This window comes from Pituophis catenifer, unplaced genomic scaffold (assembly GCF_029215685.1).
Source record: "Pituophis catenifer annectens isolate HBS135680 unplaced genomic scaffold, rPitCat1.0.hap2 SCAF_14, whole genome shotgun sequence".
NCBI classification, from domain to species: domain Eukaryota; kingdom Metazoa; phylum Chordata; class Lepidosauria; order Squamata; family Colubridae; genus Pituophis; species Pituophis catenifer.
Window position 1 is genome coordinate 14,580,870 of NW_027256894.1, and position 12,828 is coordinate 14,593,697.

General features: G+C 45.6%; 1 protein-coding gene across 2 annotated transcripts in view; it reads left to right on the forward strand.

The window, feature by feature from the left end:
* Positions 1–882: 882 nt before the first annotated feature.
* The window catches only part of IL16 (interleukin 16), a 44,572-nt gene continuing 32,626 nt past the window's right edge, over positions 883–12,828 (forward strand). For both annotated transcript variants that reach the window (XM_070953408.1, XM_070953409.1), the window contains exons 1-4: positions 883–1,185; positions 2,622–2,758; positions 6,466–6,598; positions 9,980–10,088. In XM_070953408.1, coding sequence (XP_070809509.1) covers positions 883–1,185; positions 2,622–2,758; positions 6,466–6,598; positions 9,980–10,088 — 682 coding nt within the window. The remainder of the gene's footprint in view (positions 1,186–2,621; positions 2,759–6,465; positions 6,599–9,979; positions 10,089–12,828) is intronic.

The following is a 12,828-nucleotide window of genomic DNA, read 5'->3' on the forward strand; positions in this document are numbered from 1 at the left end:
TCTGTTTTCAGCGCTGAACACTGAACTTGGAAACCAATTCACACAACACAGGAAGCCCACTAAGAAAGTTAACACGAACGTGTGTGCTTTCAGTCTTACTATCCACCCAAAACTCGCATGGCTTTTAAATTATACTCCATACCTTTTTCTAAGGCTAGACTCTCGTTTGGAAAGACCAATATTTACTGCTACACCATCAGGAACTTGAAGCCTATATATATAAGACACTTCCAATTTTACGTGGGAGAAGACCCGAATAACCAAAGACCTACATATATATATGTGTGTGTGTGTGTGTGTGTGTATGTGTGTGTGTGTGTACGTACCTACGTACATATATATATATATATATAATGTGTGTGTGTGTGTGTGTGTGTGTGTGTGTGTGTGTAGTTTTCAAGTTCTGGTCTGTATGAACTGGAAAAGGCTGGTTAGCTTCTGGTTTAATGTCATGTGGGAAGCCAGAAAATGGCTTAATCCTGCAACAAAGCTAAACAAGTTGCATGAATAGGGTTTTGATTTTTTTTTCAGAGAGTTGGGGTAGAAAAAAATAACAACCAGGGAGATGAATGAGAAATATGTCTAACTTCTTTTTTTTTTTTTAAAGAGAATACACAGAGCTATTATCAATGTGATGCCTTGTGACTTGCTGGTTTGGAATTGAAGGCCTCTTGTTCTTTAATGAAATCTAGAGGTGGGTGGTTTAGAAAGATGAAACATTTTTGTTGATGAGTTTCCTTTTCTCATGCCCACCCACCCAACCACCCACCCACCGCCCCCTCCCCTGCATTTCTCTTCCATCTGGATCTTCCGTTGCAGGCACTGGAGGAAGTGAACTCAACCGGCATGACCAATTGACCGCCATTTCCTGGGTCTCCAACGATGGAACGGCACAATAGCGCCAAGGGGAGGAAATCCAAAACGCTCCGCTCCATTTCCCGGTCGCTCATCCTCTGCAACGGCAAGACCAGCGACGATGGCTCGAGCCCGGATGATAAATATGCCAACCCTTTTGAGAGCCAAGCCAGCTGGAGTCAGAAAGAGCCATGCCCTCAACTTCAGCTGGCCTGCCCCGCGCCTAGCCAAGACGCCACATCCGATCCTCTGGTGATTGCCAGCATGGTGCAGATGAGGACCAGTGCCAGTGACAGCTGTAAGAACATGAAGAGGAAGTTCTTTATCAAGGTAGGAAGAAGGTCCGTGCCTCTGTTTGCCTGGCATTTGCAATGCTTGGATAGAAATAGCAATAGCTCTTAGGCTTGTATACCACTTCACGGTGCTTTTACAGCCCTCTCTAAGCGGTTTACAGAGTCAGCCTCTTGCCCCCAACAATCTGGGTCCTCATTTGACCCACCTCGGAAGGGCAGAAGGCTGAGTCAACCTTTAGCCAGTCAGGAATCAAACTCCTGGCAATATGAGCAGAGTTAGGAAGGAAGGAAGGAAGGAAGGAAGGAAGGAAGGAAGGAAGGAAGGAAGGGGAGGGAGGGGAAGGCAAGGGAATTAGAGAGCTTTCCAGCCCTCTCTAAGCAGTTTACAGAGTCAGCCCCCAACAATCTGGGTCCTCATTTGACCCACCTTGGAAGGATGGAAGGCTGAGTCACCCTTGAGCCTGGTGGGATTTGAACTGCCAAATTGGAGGCAGCCGGCAGGCAGCAGAAGTAGCTTGCACTCTAACCACTGCACCACCGTGGCTCATTAGAGTAAAATCTAAAAGTAATTTGTGTTGGTCTGGGGCTCAAAAAGTTGTTTATATTTGTTTTCTTAGCATAAAAAAGAATCGAATATTCAAAGCAAATCCTTATAATATACAACTGTCTTCTCCATATCTGTCACCCAACCTGTTGTCTACCTTCCTTTTTTTTTTTTTTGGGGTGGTTTACTAGTTTAAGTAAAGATCCACTCCAAAAAAGCCACATTCCAAACTTTACATGAGAATATTAAAAAAAGATGGACCCCATGTAGACAAGAGTCTTGATTGTGAATTAAGAATGATAGCAATAGCAATAGCACTTAGACTTATATACCGCTTTACGGTGCTTTACAGCCCTCTCTAAGCGGTTTACAGAGTCAGCATATTGCCCCCAACAATCTGGGTCCTCATTTTACCCACCTTGGAAGGATGGAAGGCTGAGTCAACCTTGAGCCTGGTGAAATTTGAAGTGCCAAATTGCAGGCAGCCGGCAGTCTGCAGAAGTAGCCTGCAGTATTGCACTCTGACCACTGCAGCTCTGGATAAGGGGGTTCTCTCCCCACCCCGCCTTCTATCACATGTGAGCTGCCTTCCAAACATGGGAATCTGGTGGTGGGGATTGCATTTAAACCGGCAGCACAGATTATATACTCAGGATGTTGCATCTCTATTGGGTTCTTTCAGCTTGGAAAGGGAACAAGAGAACGGCTGTGATGAAAAGCTATTGCAATAGCACACAGAACAGGAGGAAGCTGGGGTCTGGGCAATGAGTTTCTCAGTCTAGGCCAGCTCTGTGGTCCATGGCATTGTCCACAGCATTGGTCATCAGAGCTGAGGATGTTGGAAGCTGTAGCCCAACCTATCTAGAAGGTACAAAGTAATGGAAGCTGGATTGACGGGCTTTTAAGTTTCTTCATGTCTTCCCAACCAGGACAGCTGCATTTGGAAGCTCTGCATTGCCACCGGGAATACGGGGCTGGGAATTCAAGTCTGCAGGACTTCCAGTGGCTCAGCTTTTGGTAAAGAGTTCATGGTCAGCCACGTGATTGACGGGGGAGCAGCTCAGAGGTATGTTACAAAATTCCATCAGGAAGCCACATAATCATACTCATTTAGCTCCTTGGTGGTGGCGTTAACGACGATGACATTGAAATGTATACCCTACCTTCTTACTTACCTAAGAGAAGTGAAAATTGTCAGGGTGTATAAATCCCGTTCCCCCCCTTGGGGGTAATTGCACTTAATTAGAGACGGACCGTGGCTTTCCTTTGCAGCATACTTTAAGAGAAAATAAGCCGGGATATATTCTAAGAAACACATTTTATTATAAAGAAATAAAAAAACAATCTTACTAGATATTAATTACATCTTGGCAAACTTCCCTGCCTTGCCGGCAGAAGTTCTGGCAGACGAACAAAAGAAAGAAAAAAAAAGAGAATGTGGACATGCGCAGTGGTTCAGAGATAAGACTCAGATCAGTCTACCGTAAGTCTCAGAATGGGAGCCCAGCTGACAAATACAAGAACGCAGTGACAAAAATGACTTCATTCAGGAGAGAGATAATAACAAACTTCACATTTCGGGAGAATTTTTTTTCCTGGATGATAAAGAAAACTGTACTCTTTTGACCCATGGGACCAGGACAAGAAGCCAGGGATGGAAAGAAATCAAGTTGAGAACCAACCTAGAACTAAGGAGAAATTTTCTAACGGTTAGAACAATTATCAGTGAAACAACTTGCCTCCAGGAGTTGTGGGCGCTTCAACCCTAGAGATTGGACAGAGACTGGACAGCCATTTGTCTGAAATGGCATAGGACAGTGTTGGCGAACCTTTTTGTCACCGAGTGCCGAAACGGGAGCGCGCACATGCACATGGGGGAGCACCAGAAACCGGAAGAACCACTCCCTGGTGCGCACATGCTGGAGCACAAGAAACCGGAAGAGCAGTTCCCCAGCACGCATGCAGGCGGCGGTTACTTGGTCTTCCGGTTTCTGGCAGAGACCTGCTGGCCAGAACCTGGAAGAGCAGCAGGCGATGGCTGGTGTGCCCAGAGAGATGGCTCTGTGTGCCATTTCCGACACGCGTGCCATAGGTTCGCCATCACGGGCATAGGATCTCCTACTTGAGCAGGAGTTTGGATTAGAAGACCTCCAAGGTCCCTTCCAACTCTGTTATTCTGTTAACACTGTGTAGAAAGCGTTGCAGGGAAGATGTCAGGAGAAGCTTCTCCAGGAATAATCTTGTGGGTCTCCTCTTGGCTGGAGGCATTTGAAAAGAGGTTGAAAGAGGTACCCAGTCCTGGATGTTGCAGTTTACTCCTAATCCTATAGATCTTGCACTGAGTAGGAAGGTAGAGTGACTATATACCCACTTTTTGTAAAAAAAAAAAATTGTGCAACGAATCAGATAGTGATGGTCACTTTATAAGCAGGATATTTTCGTATGCACATTATTCAGCAAAGATATTACGATATAGTGTAATTATATATAAATAGTTTGCAGTTCTCCCCTTCTGCAGTTCACCTTGCAAGCTTGTATTTATTTATTGGTTCAATTTATATGCCGCCCTTTTCTGGAGACTGAGGGTGGCTTACAATGAGTTAAGCAATAGCCTTCATACTTTTTGTATATAATTGCTTAATAGGGCTTTCGCCCCCCCCCCCCAAGCGGTGTTCTTTTTTATAGAAAGTCAGCTTATTGCCCCCACAATCCGGGTCCTCATTTTACCTACCTCGAAAGGATGGAAGGCTGAGTCAACCTTGAGCCTGGTGAGATTTGAACTTGCAGTAATTGCAGGCAGCTGGTGCTACTTAACAGCACTTTAGTCTGCTGCGCCACCAAGGCTATGTCTTGTATATGTCTCATCTCAATGAGCAGATTGAGGAGGTCTACGTTCTGCCCCAGCTCCGGATCCCAAGGAGTGTGACACACACCAAGCTCCAAAAACTCCGTTTATTACAAACAGACCCCTTTCAAAATGCAGGCTTTCAGTGCAAATGTCCTTATCAGCCTGCTATAAAGTATAAAGAATAACCGAAGTCCGACAAAGGTTGGCAACCAGCCCAGAAACCAAAATGTGATGAGAAACTCACTCTCCAAAATGCTCTGCATAATAATTAAACGGAATAATTAAATGGAAACATTGTTTCCAGCAACAATGGCTAACTGCGTGTGACTTAAATAGGCTAAGGGAGTGGCCAATTAGCCCCAAGCCTTACTCTCGAGGAGACCTCCTCCTCCTGAGTAGCCACTCCTGCCTTTTGGCAGCCCTGCGTGCTCGAGCATTGAGGAGAGGCTCCTCCACTTCACTCTCTGCACTTGAAGGAGCCTCTGGAGGTTCTGAAGGCCCTGGCTGAGTCTCTGCCTCTGGCACCACATCCTCTTCAGCCTCCTCACTGTCCGACGTGAGCGCCGGCTGCACAGGCTGCTGGTGCGGCACCACACCAGCCTCCTCATCGTCGAGATCAGCCACAAGCTATGCATGCCACTGGCGGGTCACAACAGTCTGTATCGTAGATAGTCTTCCTCCCCTGCTCATGCTGTTACCCAAGAAAGGAAATTGGTATTGCAATTTGCTTTTACCATGGAAGCACTGTCCTCTCCTAGAGCTCCACTACACCAACAGAGAAATCAGAATATTTGTAAACATTCTCAGCAAGGGTATATATAGGAAAGGATAAATAAATATGTGAAATGCTTCACTATCACATGTTCCTTCCTATGACTTCAGGCTAGTTACAAAAAAATCAGAATTATTAGAGGGGTTTTTTTTTTTTGTTGTTGTTGTTGTTTTGCCTGGACCTACATAAGAGGTCCATTAAATGATTTTATGAGAAGTAATTTTATGAGAAGTAATTAAAACAAACAAATTCTATTTACTGGATGTACCAAAGAGGTCTGTCAAAGTTCTGAAAAATTTGGGGGGTCAAAAACAAGATTAACAGGAAACAAGCTCTGGGACTAGATTTAGAAGGGTCAAAAAGTAAGACTGTCGAAAGTTCAGGGCAGGAATGCAAGGCTGGCTTATTTGACCAGGGTTACAATCAAAAATTAGTTATATCTGGTCTCTCTTACTGAATTTTTGCTGATAAAGAACAAATGATGAAACTTTTGGATTTTTAATTAAGAGATGAGTTATGGGATGAAGAGAGTAATGCTATAAAATGTTTTTATTTGATGGGATGAAAGAGGAAGTTTCCTTCCTTCCTTCCTTCCTTCCTTCCTTCCTTCCTTCCTTCCTTCCTTCCTCCCTCCCTTCCTTCCTTCCCTCCCTCCCTCCCTTCCCTCCCTCCCTCCCTCCCTCCCTTCCTCCCTCCCTACACTTTTTTCTTTTGTAGTTGATATTAGTTTTTATTCTTTCAATTTGTAATTCTTAATAAAATTATTTGAGAAAAAAAAAACAGAAGCTGGTTTATTATCCCCCCTAAATATTCCTTGGCTGTGATCTGAGAGCAATGTTTGCTTGAAAATAATTTGGCCACGGTCTTGTGGTTTGCAAGACCCAGTTGTGGGGGCAATAAGCTGACTTTGTATAAATATACAAAAGGATGAAGGCTATTGCTGAGCACATTGTAAGCCACCCTGAGTCTCCGGAGAAGGGCGGCATATAAATCAAATTAAAAAAAAATGTAAATATGACCTGAACAGAAGCAACAGCAGCTCAAAAAGCAGGGACCCCCTTTGAAGCAGCTGCAGGGAGCTGATGACCCTCGTTCACAATCCTGCAGGCCTATTGTTGTCTTTTCTTTTTTCTTTTTTCCTTTTCTTTTCAAGGGATGGTCGTCTAAGCCCTGGTGATGAGCTTTTAACAGTCAACGGGCAACCCCTTAAAGAGCTCTCCAGCAAAGAGGCTGAATCGCTCATCCAGTCTGCCAGAGGCTTGGTTAATTTAGTGATCGCTAATAAGGTAAGTGGAGTAATTGAGACGTCTCTGTTCCAATAAAGGAGAATAATAAGAAGTGAGATTTGCAGGTAGGAGGAGGAGGAGGAGGAGTTGGAGGAGTCCTTGATGGTCTCTGAGCTTGGTGCTTTTCTTGCAGGAGTTTCACTAACCAAATTAGGTAACATCATCAGTGCTAGTAAGGAGTGAGATTTGCAGAGGGGAGGAAGAGGAGGAGGAGTCCTTGGTGGTCTCTGAGCTTGGTGCTTTTCTTGCAGGAGTTTCACTACCCAAACTAGGTAACATCATTAGTGCTAGCGCTACTTCTCTGTTCCACTTAGGGCTGGCGGTAGGCTTCTGAAATGAGGTCTCTTTTCATTTTGCCCATTGTTTCCGCTGTCCAAAAGGGCAGGATAGGTCCAGGGGTTCTTTCTTCTCTCTAGAACAATTGTCCCCAACCCCCAGTCCATGGAATGGCACCAGTCTGCCGCATGGCAGAAACCGGGCCACACAAACAAGTGAAGCCCCGTCCGTGGGATGCAGACAGCAAGTTGAAACAACGGCCCCTCCAGTCCGTGGAAAAACTTATCTCCGTGGAACCGGTCCCTGCGGCCCAAAAGGTTGGGGGGGGGGGTGTGGCACTGCTCTAGAAGAAATAAAACAAGTCAGAGAACGGCAAGACCAAAGAGTTCTGATATTTAGGAGCCCCCCTAACCCTCTTAAGATATTTAGGAGCCCCCCTGATTTCTTTAGCAGCTGCCAAGAGCGCTGATTTTTATTGAACACAAAGCTGTAGGGATTGTATCTATATTCAGGTTGAAAAAATGAAAGCTTTTCCATTTTCCCCTCTGGCACATACCTGTGCTTTTAGCTGTCAAACAGCTCATAGGATTCCAAGAGGGACAACTTTCCTCCCTGCTACATCAACCCAGAGGTGGGATTTAGCCGGTTCTGTTGAACCGGTAGTGGTGACTGTGTGCGCTCACATTTCCGAACCGGTAGGGAAGGTAAATGAATCCTACCTCTGCATCAACCTCTGGGAAGGAAGCTTCACCAGTTTAACTTCTACCTGCCCTGCAATAGAGGAGCAGCTCCAGAAGAGAAAAGAATAAAAATATTCCTTCAGTCATCGGGGAAGATTAACGGCAAGGTTCAGCTGATTTAATGAAGACGCCATCTGCTGTAGGAGCAAGGAACTCAGCATTTAAGAAGAATGCTCTATGACAAGGGAACAGCTCCAGATTTTGGAAGAACTAATCTGCTTACAGAAAGGAAGTACAAGGGCTGACATTGTGGTGTAAAGAAAGTAATTTTACACTTAAGACCCAAAAAAACCTAAAGAATTTATAATTGACTTCAGGAGGAAGAGAGATGTACATCTACCATTGTACATAAATGGTGAGGAGGTGGACAGGATGGGTAGTTTTAAATTTCTGGGCATTTATATCTCGGAGGACCTCTCATGGACTATGAAAGCTAACATGCTTGTGAAGAAGGCACAGAAGAGGCTGTACTTCCTGAGAATGCTCAGGAAGATAAATCTATCTCAGCATCTACTTCTGTCCTACTATCGCAGCTCCATTGAGAGTGTCCTGACATACGGCATTCTTGCATGGCATGGGAGCAGCTCTGTAGCGGACAAAAAAGCTCTACAGAGAACCATTAAAACTGCCCAGAATATCATCGGGCTCCAGCTATCAGCCCTGGACGACATCTTCGAATCTTGCTGTTTGAGGAAGTTGCATAACATTCTCAGAGACTCTTCCCATCCTGCTTACAATCTTTTTGGACTGTTGCCTTCTGGCAGAAGATACAGAACAATTAAAACTCGGACCACACGTTTTCTGAATCGTTTTTATTCCAGAGCTATAATTGCACTCAACAATGAACTAAAGGGCCACCATCAGTGAGCTGTTGGACAGTATTACTTGGTCTGTTGTGTGGATGTTTGGGTGGTTTAGGGGTAAGGAATTTGTGGTGGGTGGGTGGGTGTTTGGGGATTGTTATGTGTGTTGGACCTAGTCTTTGGGTGTTAAGTTAATTTCATTGTATGGGTATACTATGTATACACGTATAATGAAAATAAAGTTATTATTATTAATCCTAAATGTACCTCACACCCACGAGTAACATTTGTTCTTCTCTCTGATATTCCTGCAAATGACTGGTGAATGACTGGACTGCAGCGACCTCTGGCTACTATTGATAGCCGTTCATTTACTCATCCCTTCCAAGGTTGCATGAGCAAAGCAATGGCCACCGCTTAAAGCACACACAGTTGTGCCTATTCCCATTGTACAGTATTTAACTAGCCCTGACCAGCCCTGATGATGTTACCTAGTTTGGGTAATAAAACGTCGGCAAGAAAACAAGCAACTCAGAAAGCAGCAAGGACCCCCTCAGTATTTCATTAGTTGCCGGTTGGTTCTCTTCCTTATCGGTGTTGCCTGTTACTGATTTTAAATCTGAAATTTCCTACAGGGCAGGGACATGTCAATGAGGGGCCTAGAATAGATTTTTGCTGTATGCCTGCGCCGTCTTGTTCATAGCCTTCCAGTTAGCCAAGGGACAAATTTCCATTTGTGTAAGGCCAGGGGTCGGCTTCAAAACTTTTAGCAAGGGGTTCTCTGCCCAGTTGCTTGGTGGGCGTGGCCATGTTGGGCGTGGCCTAGTCGGCCTCCTGCACTATGTGGGGTGCATTTTTGCCCTCCCTGGGCTCCAGAGGCTTTCCTTGAGCCTCTGGGAGGGCAAAAAACGGCCTCCCCAGGCTCCGGAGGCTCTCTGGAGGCTGGAAATGGGCCCGTTTCTGGCATTCCCGAACTTCCAGTAGGCCTATTTTTCGCCCTCCCCAAGCCTCCGAGCATGCCCTGCACTTACCTGCATCCAAAACGGGCCACATGGGGACTCCTGGGAGGGGAAGGGTGGGGTGGGCAGGGCGGGACCAGCCAAGAGTGGGATTTGGGGGTTCTCCGAACTGCAGAAACCCATGCAGTTTGTGCCTGCAGAGGGCTCTGAACCTCATTGGTCCAAACGGAACTGGTTCCTCCATTTTTAACACACAAAAGCTTAATATTAGAGTCTGCCCATTAAGAGCTCCTTACCTGGATATGACTAAGAAGTGGGGAGGGGTTCCATCTTTTCTCCCGCTACCAGTTAGCTCAGTGTTTTTCCCCAGTGCTGGTTGGCTGGGGAATTCTGGGTGTTGAAGTCCCCACCTCTTCAAGTTGCCAAGTTTGAAAAAAAAAACCTTGATTTAGTTTAAAAGGGGTGGTTCATGTTTTAGACTAACGCCAGAGTGGGCTCCAGTTGTATACGTAGGGGTTGAATTTTGACGGAAACGCACAGCCTGCTTTTGAAATCGTTGCAGAGACTTAAGAACTTGTGCGTTTTCTCCCCAAATTCTCCCAGGAATCATCCAGTTGTCCTCACACGGAGCAGCCTCCTAAACACGACCTGCCGAATGGATCCGTTCTGCAGACCAAAGCCAAATGCCAGCGGACTCGCAGCAATTCAGCCAGTAAGTTTCTGCAGTTTAGGCTATGTCCAGATGCACGCACTGTCATCATTCCGAGTAATGAACTCAGGGAAGTCAGGACTCTTGATGCTTTGTTCAAGTTCAAGACCAGAGGTGGGTTTCAACAGGTTCTGACCAGTTCTGGAGAACCGGTAGCGGAAATTTTGAGTAGTTTGGAGAACTGGTAAATACCACCTCTGACTGGCCCCGCCCCCAACTATTCTCTGCCTCCCAAGTCCCAGCTGATTTGGAGGAAATAGAGATTTTGCAGCATCCTTCCCCTGGAGTGGGGTGGGAATGGAGATTTTACAGTATCCTTCCCCTGCCATGCCCACCAAGCCATGCCCACCAAGCCACACCACGCCCACCAAGCCACGCCCCCAGTGCCTATACCAGAAATCAGAGGTGGATGAGCTCTTGTGTCCAGAGGTGGTATTCAGCAGGTTCTGACCAGTTCTGGAGAACCAGTAGTGGAAATTTTGAGTAGTTCGGAGAACCGGTAAATACCACCTCTGGCTGGCCCCGCCCCCATCTATTCTCTGCCTCCTGAGCCCCAGCTGATTGGGAGGAAATGGGGATTTTACAGTATCCCGCTCAACTTCAACAGGTGTCTATTGACATGACCTTGGTTCTCACTCCGGCTGGTAGATGTTATGGCTAGCCGGCTAAGGCACCACATCCCTGAGTCCCCCCCCATGTTCTCCTTCCCTCCCCCCTAATTGGCAAGCAAGAAACGAAGCAGAAGTAAATGCAACCGAGTTATTTATCCCTACCATGCTTAAAACTGCAGAGACGAGATTTTAGGATAGAAGCCCTTCTATTCTACCTCTTACTATATTCGGCACAGGATCAGCACTAGAGTCCTTCATGTTTTTGGGTCCTATAATCCAACATCAGGTGGTTCAGTGGCTAAGACGCTGAGCTTGTCAATCGAAAGGTCGGCAGTTCAGCGGTTTGAATTCCTGGTGCCGCGTAACGGGGTGAGCTCCCGTTACTTGTCCAGCTTCTTCCAACCTAGTAGTTCGAAAGCACGTAAAAAATGCAAGTAGAAAAATAGGGACCACCTTTGGTGGGAAGGTAACAGCGTTCTGTGCGCCTTTGGCGTTGAGTCATGCCGGCCACATGACCACAGTGACGTCTTCGGACAGCGCTGGCTCTTCGGCTTTGAAACGGAGATGAGCACCACCCCCTAGAGTCGGGAACGACTAGCACATATGTGCGAGGGGAACCTTTACCTTTTACCTTTAATCCAACATCAGAACCATCATTAAAAAGACACAACAAAGAACGTCTTCCTGTGTCCGCTCAGGAAGTTCAAACTATCCCAGGAGCAGCTGATACAGTTTTACAGAAGAATTGTTGAATGTTATCATTTGTACTTCTACAATGATCTGGTTTGGTACAGCAACCAAACAGGACAGGCACAGACTCCAACTGATCGTTTTGGACTGCAGAAAGAACAATTGCAACCACCCTGCCTGTATATCATCTGGGCCAGAAGGGAGGTGGTGGTGGGGGGCTGAGAAAATATCTGCAGATTCCTCACATCCTGGACATAAACTCTTTCAACTCTTCTCCTCGAGATGGCGCTACAGGGCATTGCAGGCCAAAACAACGAGACACAGGGACGTCCCAAAGGTGCTTTTTTTTTTTTTTTCAAGAGGCAACTGGCCTTTCTGGTTTTTTCTTTGAAGACGTTTCGCTTCTCATCCAAGAAGCTTCTTCAGCTCCAGATGAGACTGAGAATCTCCATAGACATTTAGACACAGGGACAGTTTTTCCCCCCTCATGCCACCCACTCTGCTGAACACCTAATTCTCACAATATAGCCTAATGTCTATATAGAATAGAATAGAATAGAATAGAATAGAATAGAATAGAATAACATAGTTGGAAGGGACCTTGGAGGTCTTCTAGTCCAACCCCCTGCCCAGGCAGGAAACCCTATACCACTTCAGACAAATGGTTGCCTAATCTCTTCTTAAAAACGTCCAGTGTTGGAGCATTCACAACTTCTGGAGGCAAGTTGTTCCATGGATTAATTGTTTTAACTGTCAGGAAATTTCTCCTTAGTTCTAGGTTGCTTCTCTCCTTGATGAGTTTCCACCCGTTGCTTCTTGTCCTGCCCTCAGGTGCTTTGGAGAATAGCTTGACTCCCTCTTCTTTGGGGCAGCCCCTGAGATATTGGAAGACTGCTATCATGTCACCCCTAATCCTTATTTTCATTAAACTAGACATACCCAGTTCCTGCAACCGTTCTTCATATGTTTTAGCCTCCAGTTCCCTAATCCTCTTTGTTGCTCTTCTCTGCACTCTTTCTAGAGTCTCCACATCTTTTTTACATTGTGACAACCAAAACTGAATGCAGTATTTGCAAGTGTGGCCTTACTAAGGCATTATAAAGTGGTATTAACACTTCACGTGATCTTGATTCTATCCCTCTGTTTATGCAGCCTAGAACTGTGTTGGCTTTTTTGGCAGCTGCTGCACACTGCTGGCTCCTATTTAAATGGTTGTCCACTAGGACTCCAAGATCCCTCTCACAGTTACTACTATTGAGCAAGGTCCCACATATACGGTACCTGTGCATTTTGTTTTTCTTGCCTAAATGTAGAACCTTACTTTTTTTCACCATTGAATTTCATTTTATTAGATAGCCCCCAATGTTCAAGTCCGTCATGATATGTATTTATCCATGAAGTATGACTGCAGTAATATTATTATTTATCCTTCTTATTATCTT